General features: G+C 41.1%; 1 protein-coding gene across 1 annotated transcript; it reads right to left on the minus strand.

The window, feature by feature from the left end:
• Positions 1 to 11,245: 11,245 nt before the first annotated feature.
• Positions 11,246 to 17,298, minus strand: LOC123733068 (gastrula zinc finger protein XlCGF7.1-like). The gene is made up of 2 exons (XM_045712374.1): positions 16,764 to 17,298; positions 11,246 to 11,980 (listed from the first exon to the last, which is right to left on the minus strand). Exons 1-2 carry the CDS (start codon positions 17,026 to 17,028, stop codon positions 11,460 to 11,462), a joined length of 786 nt encoding a protein of 261 aa, XP_045568330.1. The 5' UTR covers positions 17,029 to 17,298; the 3' UTR covers positions 11,246 to 11,459.
• Between the last annotated feature and the right edge of the window lie 501 nt (positions 17,299 to 17,799).

Genomic DNA, 17,799 nt, shown 5'->3' on the forward strand with positions numbered 1-17,799 from the left:
TGGAAACCAGGGTCTGGCCCCCAAAACAAAGTTCCTCTCATAATTATCCATAACGAGCCATCTCCACCCTGGTACCTCCCTCTACACAAACACCAAGTCATTCTATGGAACGCAGCTCCGAGAGAGAGAGGACAAGACCATCATCAATCAGTAGCTGGAGTTCCATCTCAGAAGCTCTACTGACCATCATCAATCAGTAGCTGGAGTTCCATCTCAGAAGCTCTACTGACCATCATCAATCAGTCGCTGGAGTTCCATCTCAGAAGCTCTACTGACCATCATTAATCAGTAGCTGGAGTTCCATCTCAGAAGCTCTACTGACCACCATCAATCAGTAGCTGGAGCTCCATCTCAGAAGCTCTACTGACCATCATCAATCAGTAGCTGGAGTTCCATCTCAGAAGCTCTACTGACCATCATCAATCAGTAGCTGGAGTTCCATCTCAGAAGCTCTACTGACCATCATCAATCAGTAGCTGGAGTGCCATCTCAGAAGCTCTACTGACCATCATCAATCAGTAGCTGGAGTTCCATCTCAGAAGCTCCTCTCAGTTCAGACACAGTAGAGCTCTAAGAACCTCATTCTTCTGCATTAAACAACCAGTTGATGCAGTATTATGACATCATCTTGTAATTTCACTAAGTGTATTGTCTAATGTGAACTGTGTAATCTACTGTAATTTACAGTACTGTAGTATATTACTGTCAGCACTTCTAAGGGCCATTTGAAACACGTATCTTACATTGTTTTCTATTGGATCAACTGGTAGTTAAAACGACTAAATTGAAAAGATATCAATATGTTGTGTTTTGGTGATTAAACCAACGTTCTCATTACATTTATCAATACACATATATATTGAATTAATGGTTGTGTGGTGAGAGATGTTTACAATCCAGATGAATGAATGACAGGTTTTGAATGAAAGACGGTCTGTGTTACAAGCTGACCAGTTAGGAGTTCTGTACTATGAGATGTGAATATGTACCACATAAAAGGTATAATGTTTTAACTCTTCATCGTTGGGAAGGGTCTCATGAGCATTTCACAGTAAAGTCTACACCAGTTGTATTTAACGCATTTTATTTATTTTTATGTATTTAAGACACTGCATCTCAGTGCAAGAGGTGTCACTGAAGTACTTGGTTTGAATCCAGGCTGCATCATATCCGGCTGTGATTGGGAGTCCCACAGTGTGGTGCACAATTGGCCCGGCGTTGCCTGGGTTTGGCTGGGATAGGCCGTCATTGTAAATAAGAATTTGTTCCTAACTGACTTGCGTGGGAGAATTTTCCAGTCATCTGGTGATTCTCAGTAACTATACTGTAAGTAGAAAGAAGAATCGATATAAGTTTAAATATTAGACATGTGTAAACAGAATAAAGGCTGAGCCCATGTGAGTGTACAAAGCTGGATCAACATCAAGTCAACTATTAGACATGTAAAAAACAGAACGTAAGCAGAATCTGTGTGGATGAGGCAAGGTAAACCAACAAGACGTGTCTGGTCTGAGCCATATCTGATCTTGTGAAGGCTACTGGACATACACATGGGTTAATCATACATAGACAACATCGGTCTGAACTTGTGAAGACTTTTGGACAGGAACATTAGCTTATCAGTGATGGGCAACAGTAGGAGTATGCATGTCAAGCCACCAATAGAATCTATGCCCCAATGTCTGAGCCAATAAGAGAATGGAAACTAAGCAAGACAACAAGATTCATAAAGTGGAGTGATGTTATGTAAGGGTCAGACTGTATAAAAGCCAAGTACTAAGAATGAAGAGTCAGTTCTTCTATGGAATTGCTCGGCTTTGTTACTGTTTGTAATAAAGTCTAATTGAAATCACAGGTTCCGGTTCTGGTGAAATATTTGATTCAATATTTCCACAACAGTCCATGTGTATAGACTGCAAGAACTTTGAAATTAAGTTGTTTTCAAGTCATTTTAACAACAACTCAAAAATAAAAATGTTAAACTTTCAACTAAAACAAAACGTATATTGGACCTCGGGTATAGACTTCTTTTCAATTACATTTTGCTAGGTGGGATAGCCCAACGTCAAAACACAGTTTTAATGTGTCCAAATCAATAACCAATATTCAGAAACAGTTTGTGATATTAAAAACCTAAACATAAAATGTACTATCTGTACAAATATCTGCAACAATAATCATATTACTTGTATAATAATCATATTACTTTTTAAACAAGCACCTTTTAAAATTCACAAGCACCAGAAACGCTGTTGTTTTGACAAGTAGCAATAAATCACTGATATCAATTAGGGGGGTGAATCAGGTTTTATGTGCTGTTGAAACTAACACAACTAAAAAAACACATGGAAATGGGAGATATATTTTACCTCACTGGTTAGAGGACAACCTGCAGAAGACAGTCAGCTACATTTTGGAGTGATGCATTTAAATTTAGAGGTCGCTAAACAAAGGAACGCAACACTTATTTGTCATTACTCATCGATATCATGTTGAAATCAATTTATTGAGAGTGGGGAGATGAGGTTGCATGTCCTGTTAAAACTAACAGCTCAAAAACCACATGGAATCTGGGAATAATGTGTACATCACTGGTTAGAGGACAACTTGTAGAAAACATCTAGCTACATTTTGATTCAAGTGGGTCACCAACGTGGTAAGTGTAACAGCTCTTTTTATGTTAGTCACTTTCTGTAATATCATATAAATAGTACTCTTTCAATTCAGAGCCTGGATTTTTCCCCTGATGAGGCTAATATCCATATCATGCTGAAATCAATAGAACAGGGGGCAAACGATTAGGGTTCTACATTGTGACATCATTAAAATACTCCTACTACAATGTTAAAACATTCTACATTGTGACAGTCTACATTAAAATACTCTTACTACAATGTTAAAACATTCTACATTGTAACATCATTAAAATACTCCTACTACAATGTTAAAACATTCTACATTGTGACATCATTAAAATACTCCAGGTACAATGTTAAAGCATTTTACATTGTGACATCATTAAAATACTCCTACTACAATGTTAAAACATTCTACATTGTGACATCATTAAAATACTCCAGGTACAATGTTAAAGCATTTTACATTGTGACATCATTAAAATACTCCAGGTACAATGTTAAAACATTCTACATTGTGACATAATTTCATTGATATCATGAAACAACTCCTTCATGTATGTATTTTCTGATGTTTGATCAGAGATATTTTATCAGAGTATCTCTTGTCACATTGATCACAGCTATAAGATTTCTCTCCTGTGTGTGTTCTCTGGTGTACAATCAGATGGCTAGATGTAGTAAAACTCTTCCCACATTGACCACAGGTATAAGGTTTCTCTCCTGTGTGTGTTCTCTGGTGTATAATCAGATGGCTAGATGTAGTAAAACTCTTCCCACATTGATCACAGCTATAAGGTTTCTCTCCTGTGTGTGTTCTCTGGTGTGATACCAGGTTGCTTGACTGAGTAAAACTCTTCCCACATTGATCACAGCTATAAGGTTTCTCTCCTGTGTGTTTTCTCTGGTGCGATAACAGGCTGCTTGACTGAGTAAAACTCTTCCCACATTGATCACAGCTATAAGATTTGTCTCCTGTGTGTGTTCTCTGGTGTACAATCCGATGGCTAGATGTAGTAAAACTCTTCCCACATTGATCACAGCTATAAGGTTTCTCTCCAGTGTGAATTCTCATGTGTACTTTTAGTGAATTTGATCTTAAGTAACTCTTCCCACAATCAAAACAGTGGTGAGATTTCTCTCCTGTGTGTACTCGCTGGTGTATTTTAAGTTCTGATGAAGATTTGCAACCTTTCCCACAGTCAGAGCAGCAGTGAGATTTCTTCCCTGTGGGTCTCCGCTGGTGTTTCTTGAGGTGTTTTGATCGGGAGGGACTCTTCTCTGCCTCGTCAGCTTCATGTTGTTGAGGCTCCCCAGAGGATCCACGATAGTCACGTCTCGCTCCTGTGTGAACAACAAAGCCAGACAGATGGTTAAAGGCCCACAACAGCAGAATCCCACTGTAAAAGGTGATGCCAACAGCGTAGCCATGATGTTGTACAACAATTGACGTCTGTAATGAATGTTAACATTTTTAACAATTGTCTTAAGACAGTCAAGTGAGCAACAATAGTCATATTTTGTGTTGTTTTCACATTAGTAGTAACATCGATGATTATAGGCTAGAAATAAGTTATTACAGTTACTGAACCCCTAAGCAGTGTGCCAGGCAACCTTTGGTCACCAATATAGGTCCCTTTCTGTGTTTGCTAAAATAGGCACACGAGGGCAATGCACACGCAATTTGGTTGTAGAAACTCCTCCATGCTAATGAGGAAACCGCTAGTTATACCAATACCATAGACCTACTGTAGGACCCATAACTTCACCTAACAACAACATAGACCTACTGTAGGACCCATACCTTCACCTAACAATAACATAGACCTACTGTAGGACCCATACCTTCACCTAACAATAACATAGACCTACTGTAGGACCCATAACTTCACCTAACAACAACATAGACCTACTGTAGGACCCATAACTTCACCTAACAACAACATAGACCTACTGTAGGACCCATAACTTCACCTAACAACAACATAGACCTACTGTAGGACCCATACCTTCACCTAACAATAACATAGACCTACTGTAGGACCCATAACTTCACCTAACAACAACATAGACCTACTGTAGGACCCATAACTTCACCTAACAATAACATAGACCTACTGTAGGACCCATAACTTCACCTAACAACAACATAGACCTACTGTAGGACCCATACCTTCACCTAACAATAACATAGACCTACTGTAGGACCCATAACTTCACCTAACAACAACATAGACCTACTGTAGGACCCATACCTTCACCTAACAACAACATAGACCTACTGTAGGACCCATACCTTCACCTAACAATAACATAGACCTACTGTAGGACCCATAACTTCACCTAACAATAACATAGACCTACTGTAGGACCCATACCTTCACCTAACAATAACATAGACCTACTGTAGGACCCATAACTTCACCTAACAACAACATAGACCTACTGTAGGACCCATAACTTCACCTAACAATAACATAGACCTACTTTAGGACCCATAACTTCACCTAACAATAACATAGACCTACTGTAGGACCCATAACTTCACCTAACAACAACATAGACCTACTGTAGGACTCAGTACTTCACCTAACAACAACATAGACCTACAGAGTAACGAGACCCTACAGTAAATCAAGCAGACAACAACACATTATAAACATCAATTCATTAGGGATGTTGGATCCAACGTCCAACGTCTATAAAGTTAAGGTGACCCAGAACCATTGGATTTACCAAACTCTGAAATTATTTAGGATTTCTGTGCCCATGAAAACAGTTTTCCCAGAGTAATACAAGGAGACACTAATAGTAGTTAGAGTGCATTTCAGAGATCTGAATACAAAACTGTCCGACAGCAAGATCCCGTATTTAAGTTGAAGTTAATCATATGACAAGCGTGATGTTATAACTATAACTAATGTTCCCTGAAGGAGGGAAACTAGGTACAACATACTATTAAATCCACACGTTATGACTATAACTAATGTTCCCTGATGGAGGGAAACTAGGTACAACATACTATTAAATCCACCCCTCGCTGGAAGCCCCACCTTCCACAGGTGATGAGCGTGAGGCTCGGATTTATTCCTTCAATTTAATAACGCTCTTCACCGACCCAGGAAGTGGCAGAGCCAAACAGGTGTTGTACCTCGTTTCCCTCCTTCAGGGAACAGTAGTTATAGTCACAAAGTTACGCTCCCTTTCAGTCGGTCAACTTCGGTACAACATACGATGGGGAAATACAATCATTCCACATGCCGACCCAAACGGACACTAATTGAAACGGCCCATGGCAGATCACCCTGACCAGACCCCGCAAGATACGTCAGTTTTGTCAATTTATTAATTGTCTTTTGTTTGAAACACTCCTGCGAATGTTGAGTAAGGACACACACCCGAATACACATATAGAAGTAGGACTAGTCTACCTGGCCTGCGCGCAAATGTAGGCCTATAAATGTGCCCATTTGGGGATGTCTGATAGTATTTCTGATCGTAAAATATTTCCAGCTCTCGTCCTTTCGATAACCACTCGGCATGAAAGGGAGAAATGATCCAGTGCAAATGTCATAAAATACCTGATTACTTCTTATCCCTTGAACAAATAGTTTACAGCTGTGTCTGTACAACTCACTGGCGTGGGAAACTCTGAGGGCCCAGAATATTTTATACAATGTTGCAAGCTTGCTATCCCGAGTTTTGGGCCGACCCAGGTGATAGTTGATACAATGTTTCATGTTTGTTGTAGACAGCCGTAGCCAATGTGATTTATAGCATATTTATTTTTTATCTGGATATTTTCTAACTGCTGGCTGCAATGTTTAAATGTTCTGGCTTTATGTGGGCTATTATTACATAGTTAGCAATGGCAATAAACATTTATTTTATATTTGTATAATTTTCATTTAGATAGAATATAGATTTACCACAGAATGATGTTGAGATACAAAGACGACTAGAAATAAAATGAAACTGTTCCAGTAAATTGTGAATATGAAAATCCAAACTGGCACCAGATCAGTAGAAATGGTCAGATAAATTGGAAAAGGTTGCCGACTGCTGGTGTAGCCTATTACCAGAAACTATAGGAGCATAACGACTGCTGGTGTAGCCTATTACCAGAAACTATAGGAGCATAACGTCTGCTGGTGTAGCCTATTACCAGAAACTATAGGAGCATAACGTCTGCTGGTGTAGCCTATTACCAGAAACTATAGGAGCATAACGACTGCTGGTGTAGCCTATTACCAGAAACTATAGGAGCATAACGTCAGAATTTATGAAGGCCAGCAGCAGCGGGAGGAGTAGGCTAAGGAAGAGTTTTTTTTCTTCTGGTTAGGCTATCTTGATCTCTGGCTCCCTCGAGTCATTTGTGTGTCTTAATTATTTAATCAAACAGCTTGCTTAAAGCATCAGACCAGTTCAGTACATAGCTGATTTTATTAAAACACATGGGGTGTGTATATTTATGGGAAAATACACATTATAACATTTCAACCAATCGATTGCTTAGAAAGGAAACACGACTCTTGGTTGACCAAGATTAGTATTTGATTTTCTCCTGTCGGGGACAGTCCTAGAACATATACAGCAACACCTCCCCCATTGGCATTCCTGTCTTTTATGTAGATGTTATATCCCTGTATCGCTCCTGCTGTATCAAAGGAATTATCTAAGTGAGTTTCAGAGGTGGCCAGTATATGACTGTTATCCGATGTCAACAAGTTATTGATTTCATGAACCTTATTTCTAAGGCTACATATATTAATAAGGGCCATTCCTTTCCCTTTCCTGGGCAGCTGACTGAGAAAACAAATACAAATGAAAACATTGTTTGGCTAATAGTCAGTCATTTTAAAGAACTGATTGGGTCTCTACTTGACACCAACAAACACCCCATAATATCTGGCCCTCTGCCCTTCCTAAATTGTGGCATTGAACAGTTCAGCAGACGTTTAGCCCTCCATAACTGGCTAGGAGACTATTGCAGCTCTGAGGGTGTAACATTTATTGACAGGAGAGAGCGAGATGACTCAAGGACTAAACTATATAAAGTGGCATTATACGCCCCGGAGTTGTTCATCACATTTAACAAACCAAACATTGAAATACCCTTATAGAAGGTAAAGTAAAAAACCAAACCAGTCCGCGCATCAATACTGGTATATGGTAAAATACAGTATACTGCCCAGCCCCAAGCCTAGGTTAAAACTATCATGTTGACCTTATGGATGGCCAGTCCTCGTATTCATAGTGTAGTGAATTCGGGGGTAGCCCTGAGATGAACTCAAACCTGGGTCCAGCGACTGTCAAGCCAACACCTTATAACTGTTACGCCAAGATGTCTGAACTTCTTGACGAGGTCGCTAGCTTTTGGGTTAAGGTTGCTACAATAGCTTTCTCTATGAATTTGAGAGTGGTTAGATTTCTCCAGCCCCCATCCCTCAGCTGTTTACCAAACCAAGTCTCAGGGCAGCCATTTTGTTGCTGTTTAAATCCTAGGTTGCCCCTTTAAAAAAGCCAAATCAATCAACCAACCAATCTGCAGTTGAAACAATAACAAAGATGTCATTCCACCACTGTTTTGGTAATAAGATGATGGATGGGGCTGGAGAAATTTAACAACTCTAAAAGTCATAGACAGACCTATGGATGCAAGGACTGACCATCCATGATATCAACATTATAGTTTTAACCATGTTGAGGCTATACAGTGTTGATTTACATTGTTTCTAAACATTGGCTTAAAAAAGCTTATTTGGGGTTCTGATGTGGTACAACAAAGTTCATGAGGCATGTGATATATTCTTCAAGAATCAATGGCTATAAATAAATAATATAAATGTAGCAATTGGCATATTTCCCCTTTAACACCACACATCAGTTGAACAACTGCAGAGTTTGTTCTTCTGTTTTTAAGACAGTACTTACTAGTGTTAATCAGGTCCCGGTTTCTCAAAACCATCTTACTGCTAAGTTCCCCGTCAGAACCATAGGATGCCTTAAGATGCGTTTGGGAAACCGGGCCCAGATGTCCAGTTTCCTCCTCCTCCATTTTCGATGTGACAGTCATCTCCTCCTCTTTCACCCCAAAAACTGCATCCTCCTCTCTCTCTGCCTCCTCTTCTTTTACTGTAACAGCCTCCTCCTCTTTCAATCTGAACGAGTCTTCCTTTTCTTTCACTGAAACGTCTTTCTCTTCTTCTTTCACGGAAACACCTTCACCCTCTACTTGTTTTTGTATTGTAACATCCTTCTCTTCCTCCTCCTCCTTCACTAGAGCTTCTTTATCCGTCCAGCAGTCCTCCCCTTCTTTAGCAGGAGGAGAGTAGCTTAGTGAACTCATGGTCGGGGATGTTCGCTAGCTAGCTTTAGCGACTAGCCTAGTTCTAAGATAATTTAGCAAACCAGCTAGCTGACAAACAACGTAAATATATAATTAAATGGGCCAACAAGTACATACGACAGAAGTGTGTTTAATACACAGCGACTAAAATACACCAAAACAGTGTAAAGAGCGTGAATGTTGTAGCTATGTTTGCTAGAAAGCTACCGAGGTGTCTGACTAGCTGTTGTTGTTGAAGGAGCGTCCCGTCCACTAGATTATACGTCACACTGGCAGCATCGCCTGAACCTAAAAGACCCACATCGCCATCTGCTGACTGGAGTGGGTAGCAGTTGAGGAACCAAAAGTTAACTTTCATATATTTCAAAAAAGTTGATTATTATATTAAGTCGTTCAAAGAGAAGCATGTGTTGATCGTTTTAAATTATCACTCTTTAAAAATGAATCAAACTTTAGACCCACTACATATTTGCATTGAACCATACTTCTGACATGGATCATTTTGACCCCAGAGACATATCTTTTATCATAGCCAAAATGTGGTTTATTCAATTCTTCCAATTTGTTCAACTTCAACTTGTTCTTAATACATCTAAATCATGGTTTAGTGTTTCTGTATCAATATGGACTTTAAACAAATTCAAATCCTTTGGAGTAATTTTGACTCCAGCCAAAAGCACCTTTGATAAATAGGACGTTTATTTCAAATCAAAATCAAATCACATTTTATTGGTCACATACACGTGTTTAGCAAATGTTATTGCGGGTGTAGCAAAATGCTTGTGTTTCTAGCTCCGACAGTGCAGTAATATCTAACAAGTAATATCTAACAATTTCACAACATATACCCAATACACACAAATCTAAGTATTTGAATCTAGGTTTCTCTGTAGACATGATCCATCCCAACAGAGGGTGGAGGGGCACCTGTATCAGTGGTTTTGACCAGATAGACACCTGCAGACACACAGTATAGTGCCTCCTATGTACTCTCCTAAGATTGGACTTTTCTATACCACGTATCACGTGACTGTGTACAAAACTGCCAATGGTAGAAAACTTTGCCAGCGGTAGAAAACTCTGCCAGCGGTAGACAGTGCATTCGTTAAGTATTCAGACCCATTCACTTTTTCCACATTTAGTTACGTTACAGCCTCATTCTAAAATGGAATAATATTTTTTCCCCTCATCAATCAACACACAATACCCCATAATAACAAATAAAAAACAGATTTTTATACACTTTTGCACATGTATTTACATAAGTATTCAGACTTTGCTATGAGACTCGAAATTGAGCTCAGATGCATCCTGATTCCATTGATCATCCTTGAGATGTTTCTACAACTTGATTGGAGTCCACCTGTGGTAAATGCAATTAATTAGACATGATTTGGAAAGGCACACACCTGTCTATATAAGGTCCCACAGTTTACAGTGCACGTCAGAGCAAAAACCAAGCCATGAGGTCAAAGGAATTGTCCGTAGAGCTCTGAGACAGGATTGTGTCGAGGCAAAGACCTGGGGAAAGGTACCAAAAAATGTCTGCAGCATTTACGGTCCCCAAGAACACAATGGCCTCCATCATTGTTAAATGTAAGAAGTTTGTAACCACCAATACTCTTTCTAGAGCAGGGATTTGTAGTCTTGCATGTCGTCTACTTTGATGCTAATTAGCATTTTCGAATCCGAGAGTAAAGAGAGACAAATATATTGATAAAAGTATTTGTATTTATTATGGATCCCCATTAGTACCTGCCAAGGAAGCAGCTACTCTTCCTGGGGTTTATTATGGATCCCCATTAGTTCCTGCCAAGGCAGCAGCTACTCTTCCTGGGGTGTATTATGGATCCCCTTTAGTTCCTGCCAAGGCAGCAGCTACTCTTCCTGGGGTTTATTATAGATCCCCATTAGTTCCTGCCAAGGCAGCAGCTACTCTTCCTGGGGTTTATTATGGATCCCCATTAGTTCCTGCCAAGGCATCAGCTACTCTTCCTGGGGTCCAGCAAAAATAAAGGCAGTTAAACCATTTTAAAAACATTACAATAAATTCACAACACACTGTGTGTCCTCAGTCACCTTGTCCTAGAGATATTTACATGGTTATCAAAACGTCACACCAGGGTAAGCCTAAACAAAACACAGCCCTATGGGAAAAATGAATGGTGGAAAAACGATGTGAACCATCTCCCCGTTTGACCTCTAGTTTTTATGGATATTATGACTCTACAGAGCCCCACAGTGGACATGTCAAAATATGTTCCATTGATAAAGCACACTTTATTTAACCTCAATGTCATCTTGTTTTTACATGGCATTGTAGATGTTAGCGGTATATAGTATGTATTTTGGATGTTTTCAGTGTGTTTTTAACCCTTTCAGACAATGGGTTAATCGCAATAAAAAAATAGTGCACTAACATTACACAAAGTGAACTGAAGTCTGACAGCCCAAACAAAAACACAAATTCTCAGTCAAAAACACAAGTCAGAACACAGCCTCTCGATTCTCTCATGTGTTTTCAGGTTCTCTGACTGGGAAAATGTCTTTCCACAATGAGAGCAGTGGTATGTCTCCTCCTGTGTATTTGTGTGTATTCTTTCATGCTCTTTCAGGTACCTTAACCGGGTAAATCTCTCTCCACACTGGGAGCAGCGGTACATCTTCTTACCTGTGTGTGTCCTCTCATGCTTGTTCAGGTTTCCTACCTGGCCAAAACTCTTTCCACACTGGGAACATTGGAAAAGCTTTTCCCCTGTGTGTCCCCTCTCATGGTTTTGCAGGCTCCCTAACTGGGTAAACGTCATTCCACATTGGGAACAGTGGTAAGGCTTCTCTCCAGTGTGTATTCTCTTATGTATTCTCAGGCTCCCTAACTGAGTAAAACTCTTTCCACACTGGGAGCAGTGATGTCGGCCTGCTGGTTTGGACGTCTCGGGATCTGGTTTCCCTGAAGGACTCTTCCTGCTGTCAGAAGGAGAGTCTGGTCTCTCTCCTGTCAAAGACAAACAGATTATTTAATTAAACAGAGACCTGAATGAAACCTCCACATGATAAAACTTCCTATGACGTATAATCTAGACTAGATCCCTCAATCACCTAAAGTCAGTTTTCACAAGTATTATTAAGGCGACTACAAAATGCAGGTCTCTGTGTGGTTCTTAGTCAGAGACTCTGTCAGTCAGTATGGTCAGGAGGAGTTGAGGAGTCTGGTTGCCTTTTACAAGGAGCACTTGACTAAGGCATAATTACACCAGAGGAAGTCATGTCAGAGTACTCCCAGTACAAGAGATTTTCCCAGGACCCATCAGCTGGCCCAATGAGACATTTTCCTCAATGTCCTGCAGTCAGGTGTTTACTAGGATAATGTTACCAATGTCATAAACGTGAGCTGTATATTTTGGTAAAATCACAACACATAATTGAAAGAAACAAATTTGCTCAAGGCACATTATACATAATTGAATGAAACATGAATAAATAATTTGTTCATGTTATGAAAGAATTAAGCATAAACAAATATTTTTCTTTAGAGAGCCAGATTCAGGTGACGGAGGTCTCCTTGGTGCTTCCTGTCTCCACTGACAGAGGTCTCCTTGGTGCTTCCTGTCTCCACTGACGGAGGTCTCCTTGGTGCTTCCTGTCTCCACTGACGGAGGTCTCCTTGGTGCTTCCTGTCTCCACTGACAGAGGTCTCCTTGGTGCTTCCTGTCTCCACTGACAGAGGTCTCCTTGGTGCTTCCTGTCTCCACTGACGGAGGTCTCCTTGGTGCTTCCTGTCTCCACTGACGGAGGTCTCCTTGGTGCTTCCTGTCTCCACTGACGGAGGTCTCCTTGGTGCTTCCTGTCTCCACTGACGGAGGTCTCCTTGGTGCTTCCTGTCTCCACTGACGGAGGTCTCCTTGGTGCTTCCTGTCTCCACTGACAGAGGTCTCCTTGGTGCTTCCTGTCTCCACTGACAGAGGTCTCCTTGGTGCTTCCTGTCTCCACTGACGGAGGTCTCCTTGGTGCTTCCTGTCTCCACTGACAGAGGTCTCCTTGGTGCTTCCTGTCTCCACTGACAGAGGTCTCCTTGGTGCTTCCTGTCTCCACTGACAGAGGTCTCCTTGGTGCTTCCTGTCTCCACTGACGGAGGTCTCCTTGGTGCTTCCTGTCTCCACTGACGGAGGTCTCCTTGGTGCTTCCTGTCTCCACTGACGGAGGTCTCCTTGGTGCTTCCTGTCTCCACTGACAGAGGTCTCCTTGGTGCTTCCTGTCTCCACTGACAGAGGTCTCCTTGGTGCTTCCTGTCTCCACTGACAGAGGTCTCCTTGGTGCTTCCTGTCTCCACTGACAGAGGTCTCCTTGGTGCTTCCTGTCTCCACTGACGGAGGTCTCCTTGGTGCTTCCTGTCTCCACTGACGGAGGTCTCCTTGGTGCTTCCTGTCTCCACTGACGGAGGTCTCCTTGGTGCTTCCTGTCTCCACTGACGGAGGTCTCCTTGGTGCTTCCTGTCTCCACTGACGGAGATCTCCTTGGTGCTTCCTGTCTCCACTGACGGAGGTCTACTTAATCACACACATCCACATGTACAGTTGAAGTCAGAAGTTTACATACACTTAGGTGGGAGTCATTAAAACTTGTTTTTCAACCACTCAACAAATTTCTTGTTAACAAATTATAGTTTTGGCAAGTCGGTTAGTACATCTACTTTGTGCATGATACAAGTAATTTTCCCAACAATTGTTTACAGACAGATTATTTCACTTATAATTCACTGTATCACAATTCCAGTGAGTCAGAAGTTTACATACACTAAGTTGACTGTACCTTTAAACAGCTTGGAAAATTCCAGAAAATGTCATGGCTTTAGAAGCTTCTGATAGGTTAATTGACATCATTTGAGTCAATTGGAGGTGTACCTGTGTATGTATTTCAAGGCCTACCTTCAAACTCTGTGCCTCTTTGCTTGACATCACGGGAAAATCAAAAGAAATCAGCCAAAACCTCCATTTTTTTTTTTTTTTACTTCCACAAGTCTGGTTCATCCTTGGGAGGAATTTACAAATTCCTGAGGGTACCACGTTCATCTGTATAAACAATAGTAAACAAGTATAAACACCGTGGGACCACGCAGCCGTCATACCGCTTTGGAAGGAGACGTACTTTGGTGCGAAAAGTGCAAATCAATCCCAGAACAGCAGCAAAGGACCTTGTGAAGATGCTGGAGGAAACAGGTACAAAAGTAGCTATATCCACAGTAAAACGAGTCCTTTATCGACCTAACCTGAAAGGCAGCTCAGCAAGGAGAAGCCACTGCTCCAAAACCGCCATAAAAAAGCCAGACTACGGTTTGCAACTGCACATGGGGACAAATATCATACTTTTTGGAGAAATGTCCTCTAGTCTGATGAAACAAAAATGGAACTGTTTGGCCATAATGACCATCATTATGTTTGGAGGAAAAAGGGGGAAGCTTGCAAGCCGAGGAACACCATCCCAACCTTGAAGCACGGGGGTGGCAGCATGATATTGTGGGGGTGCTTTGTTGCAGGAGGGACTGGTGCACTTCACAACATAGATGGCATCATGAGGGTGGAAAAGTATGTGGATATATTGAAGCAACATCAAGACATCAGTCAGGAAGTAAAAGCTTGGTTGCAAATGGGTCTTCCAAATGGACAATGACCCCAAGCATACTTCCAAAGTTCAGGAAAAATGGCTTAAGGAAAACAAAGTCAAGGTATTGGAGTGGCCATCACAAAGCCCTGACCTCAATCCTATAGAACATTTGTGGGCAGAAGTGAAAACGCGAGTGCGAGCAAGGAGGCCTACAAACCTGATTAAGTTACACCAGCTCTGTCAGGAGGAATGGGCCAAAATTCACCCAACTTATTGTGGGAAGCTTGTGGAAGGCTACCCGAAACATTTGACCCAAGTTAAACAATTTAAAGGCAATGCTATCAAATACGAATTGAGTGTATGTAAACTTCTGACCCACTGGGAATGTGATGAAAGAAATAAAAGCTGAAATAAATAATTCTCTCTACTATTATTTTGACATTTGACATTCTTAAAATAAAGTGGTGATCCTAACTGACCTAAGACAGTGAATTTTTACTAAGATTAAATGTCAGGAATTGTGAAAAACTGAGTTTAAACGTATTTGGCTAAGGTGTATGTAAACTTCCGACATCAACTGTATCTCTGTCCGCCTACCTGCTAGGATGATATACAGGAAAGTGTCTGTCCACCTGCCTGCTAGGATGATATACAGGAAAGTGTCTGTCCACCTGCCTGCTAGGATGATATACAGGAAAGTGTCTGTCCGCCTGCCTGCTAGGATGATATACAGGAAAGTGTCTGTCCGCCTGCCTGCTAGGATGATATACAGGAAAGTCTGACTTCCTTAATAAATCCTATAGATACTGTTCATAATCTAGTCATACACCATGTCTGACTTCCTTAATAAATCCTATAGATACTGTCCATAATCTAGTCATACACCATGTCTGACTTCCTTAATAAGTCCTATAGATACTGTTCATGATCTAGTCATACACCATGTCTGACATCCTTAATAAGTCCTATAGATACTGTTCATAATCTAGTCATACACCATGTCTGACATCCTTAATAAGTCCTATAGATACTGTCCACTGTTTCAGAGTAGGAGTGGCCATGACCCTTCCAAATTGTAAGGATTACGCTAGCTGCTGTAACCACAGCAACATTTATTTCGGTGACAGAATTATAGAGTAACTTTGGAATATGCTAGATACACTACATGACCAAAAGTATGTAGACACCTGCTTGTCGAACATCTTATTCCAAGATCATGTTAATTCAAAAGGGGACTGGTCCCCCCTTTGCTGCTGTAACAGCCTGCATTCTTCTGGGAAGGCTTTCCACTAGATGTCGGAACATTGCTGTGGGGGACTTGCTTCCATTCAGCCACAAGAGCATTAGTGAGGTCAGGCACTGATGTTGGGTGATTAGGCCTGGCTCGCAGTCAGCGTTCCAATTCATCCCAAAGGTGTTCGATGGGGTTGAGGTCAGGGATCTGTGCAGGCCAGTTAAGTTCTTCTACACCGATCTCAACAAACCATTTCTGTATGGACCTAGGTCCAGGGGCATTGTCATGCTGAAACACAAAGGGCCTTCCCCAAATTGTTGCCACAAAGTTGGAAGCACAGAATGGTCTAGAATGTCATTGTTTACACCACTCCAGCCTACGCTTGGCACTCTAGCAATGATAAAGTACTTTATGATAACGCGAAAATTAAATAAACGATTTGGTATCATTTTTATTATGGAAGATTGAATAAGTTTGCTTCAAACGGTTAGCTTGGAATGATTTGTAGCCATCGTCTCGACTATCTGTGCATGAGAGTCCATTCAACTCAGTTTCCCTACCTGAAAAAAACGCCATTCCGTAAAGTGTATTCGCGCACGCAAATTCAGGAAGAAACTGAAGAGCAGATGGCCTGACCGCGTTTTGCGACTGTCGGCACACTTGACCGCAGTCAACAGTGGGCTCGGAATCGCCTCCAGTTTAGTACGATGGAATTGCAGTATTGAATGAAGACAAGTCCATTCCGTGAGACATTTAAGTTGTGATTTTGCGTGCAAATCCATTGTTAAAGTTTTGTTGTTGGCCAGCTTGTTGATGGTATTCACATCTTACAGTGTAGCTTTATCAATTCCTACATTAAAACGGCATTTAAGATCAGAACTAGAATAGAATGCCGTTTAAAACCACGCATCAGTAAAACAACTATTTTCAAGACAGGACTTACTGGTGTTACTCAGATCTTCTGTCTCCTCTTCTTCCCTCTCCTCCTCCTTCAAAATGACAGTTATCTCTCCTTCATTCACTCCAAAAAAAGTATAATCGTTTTCTTCCTCTTCTTTCTCTGTAACAGCCTCTCCCTCTACTTCTTCATTTACTGTGACATCCTCCTCTTCATTCTCCTCTTTCACGACAACGTTCAGCCAAATACCTTCTTTCTCCTTCCAGCAGACCTCTTTTTTAGCAGGAGGGCAGTAGCTTGGTGAGCTCATGGTCGGGGATGTTAGCCAGCTAACCTAGCTAGTTAGCGACTAGCCTAGTGACAGGCTCATTTATCAAGCCAGCTACCGTTACCTGACTAAACGGAAATATCACACTAAATGGGGAAACTAGTTAAAAGACAGAATTATGTTCCAAATACAGAGGCAAATATACACCGAAGCAGTCTGAACAGCTTGAATGTTTCGGCTAGGAAGCTACCGAGGTGGCTGACTAGATGTTGTTGAAGAAGCGTCCCGTCCACTACATTATACGTCACGCTGAAAGCATCGCCTGAAAAACACATATCGCCATCTGTTGACTGGAGTGGTTAACGCAGATAAATGTTTATTTTATTTCCAGACAAAAAGTGCATTTTTACATTTCTTTCATTAAATAATAATATAATAGTCAGACAACTGCAGATTTGTAATAAGTATGAATTTAAAACCTACTTCTACATTCTACCAACACAACAGATGTTTCTACTACAGTGAATATTAACCAATGAGGTGGGTCTTTCCACATTCTACCAACCCAACAGATGTTTCTACTACAGTGAATATTAACCAATGAGGTGGGTCTTTACACATTCTACCAACACAACAGATGTTCCTACTACAGTGAATATTAACCAATGAGGTGGGTCATCCACATTCTACCAACACAGATGTTTCTACTACAGTGACCTTCTCTTTGTATTTGTCTCGACCCCCTCTTTGGTCTCTCTTACTTCCCTCAGATCTGCTAGCCCCCACCCTACGAGGTTCTGTTTGGTGGCACGA

Source organism: Salmo salar, unplaced genomic scaffold (genome assembly GCF_905237065.1).
Source record: "Salmo salar unplaced genomic scaffold, Ssal_v3.1, whole genome shotgun sequence".
Classification (NCBI taxonomy): domain Eukaryota; kingdom Metazoa; phylum Chordata; class Actinopteri; order Salmoniformes; family Salmonidae; genus Salmo; species Salmo salar.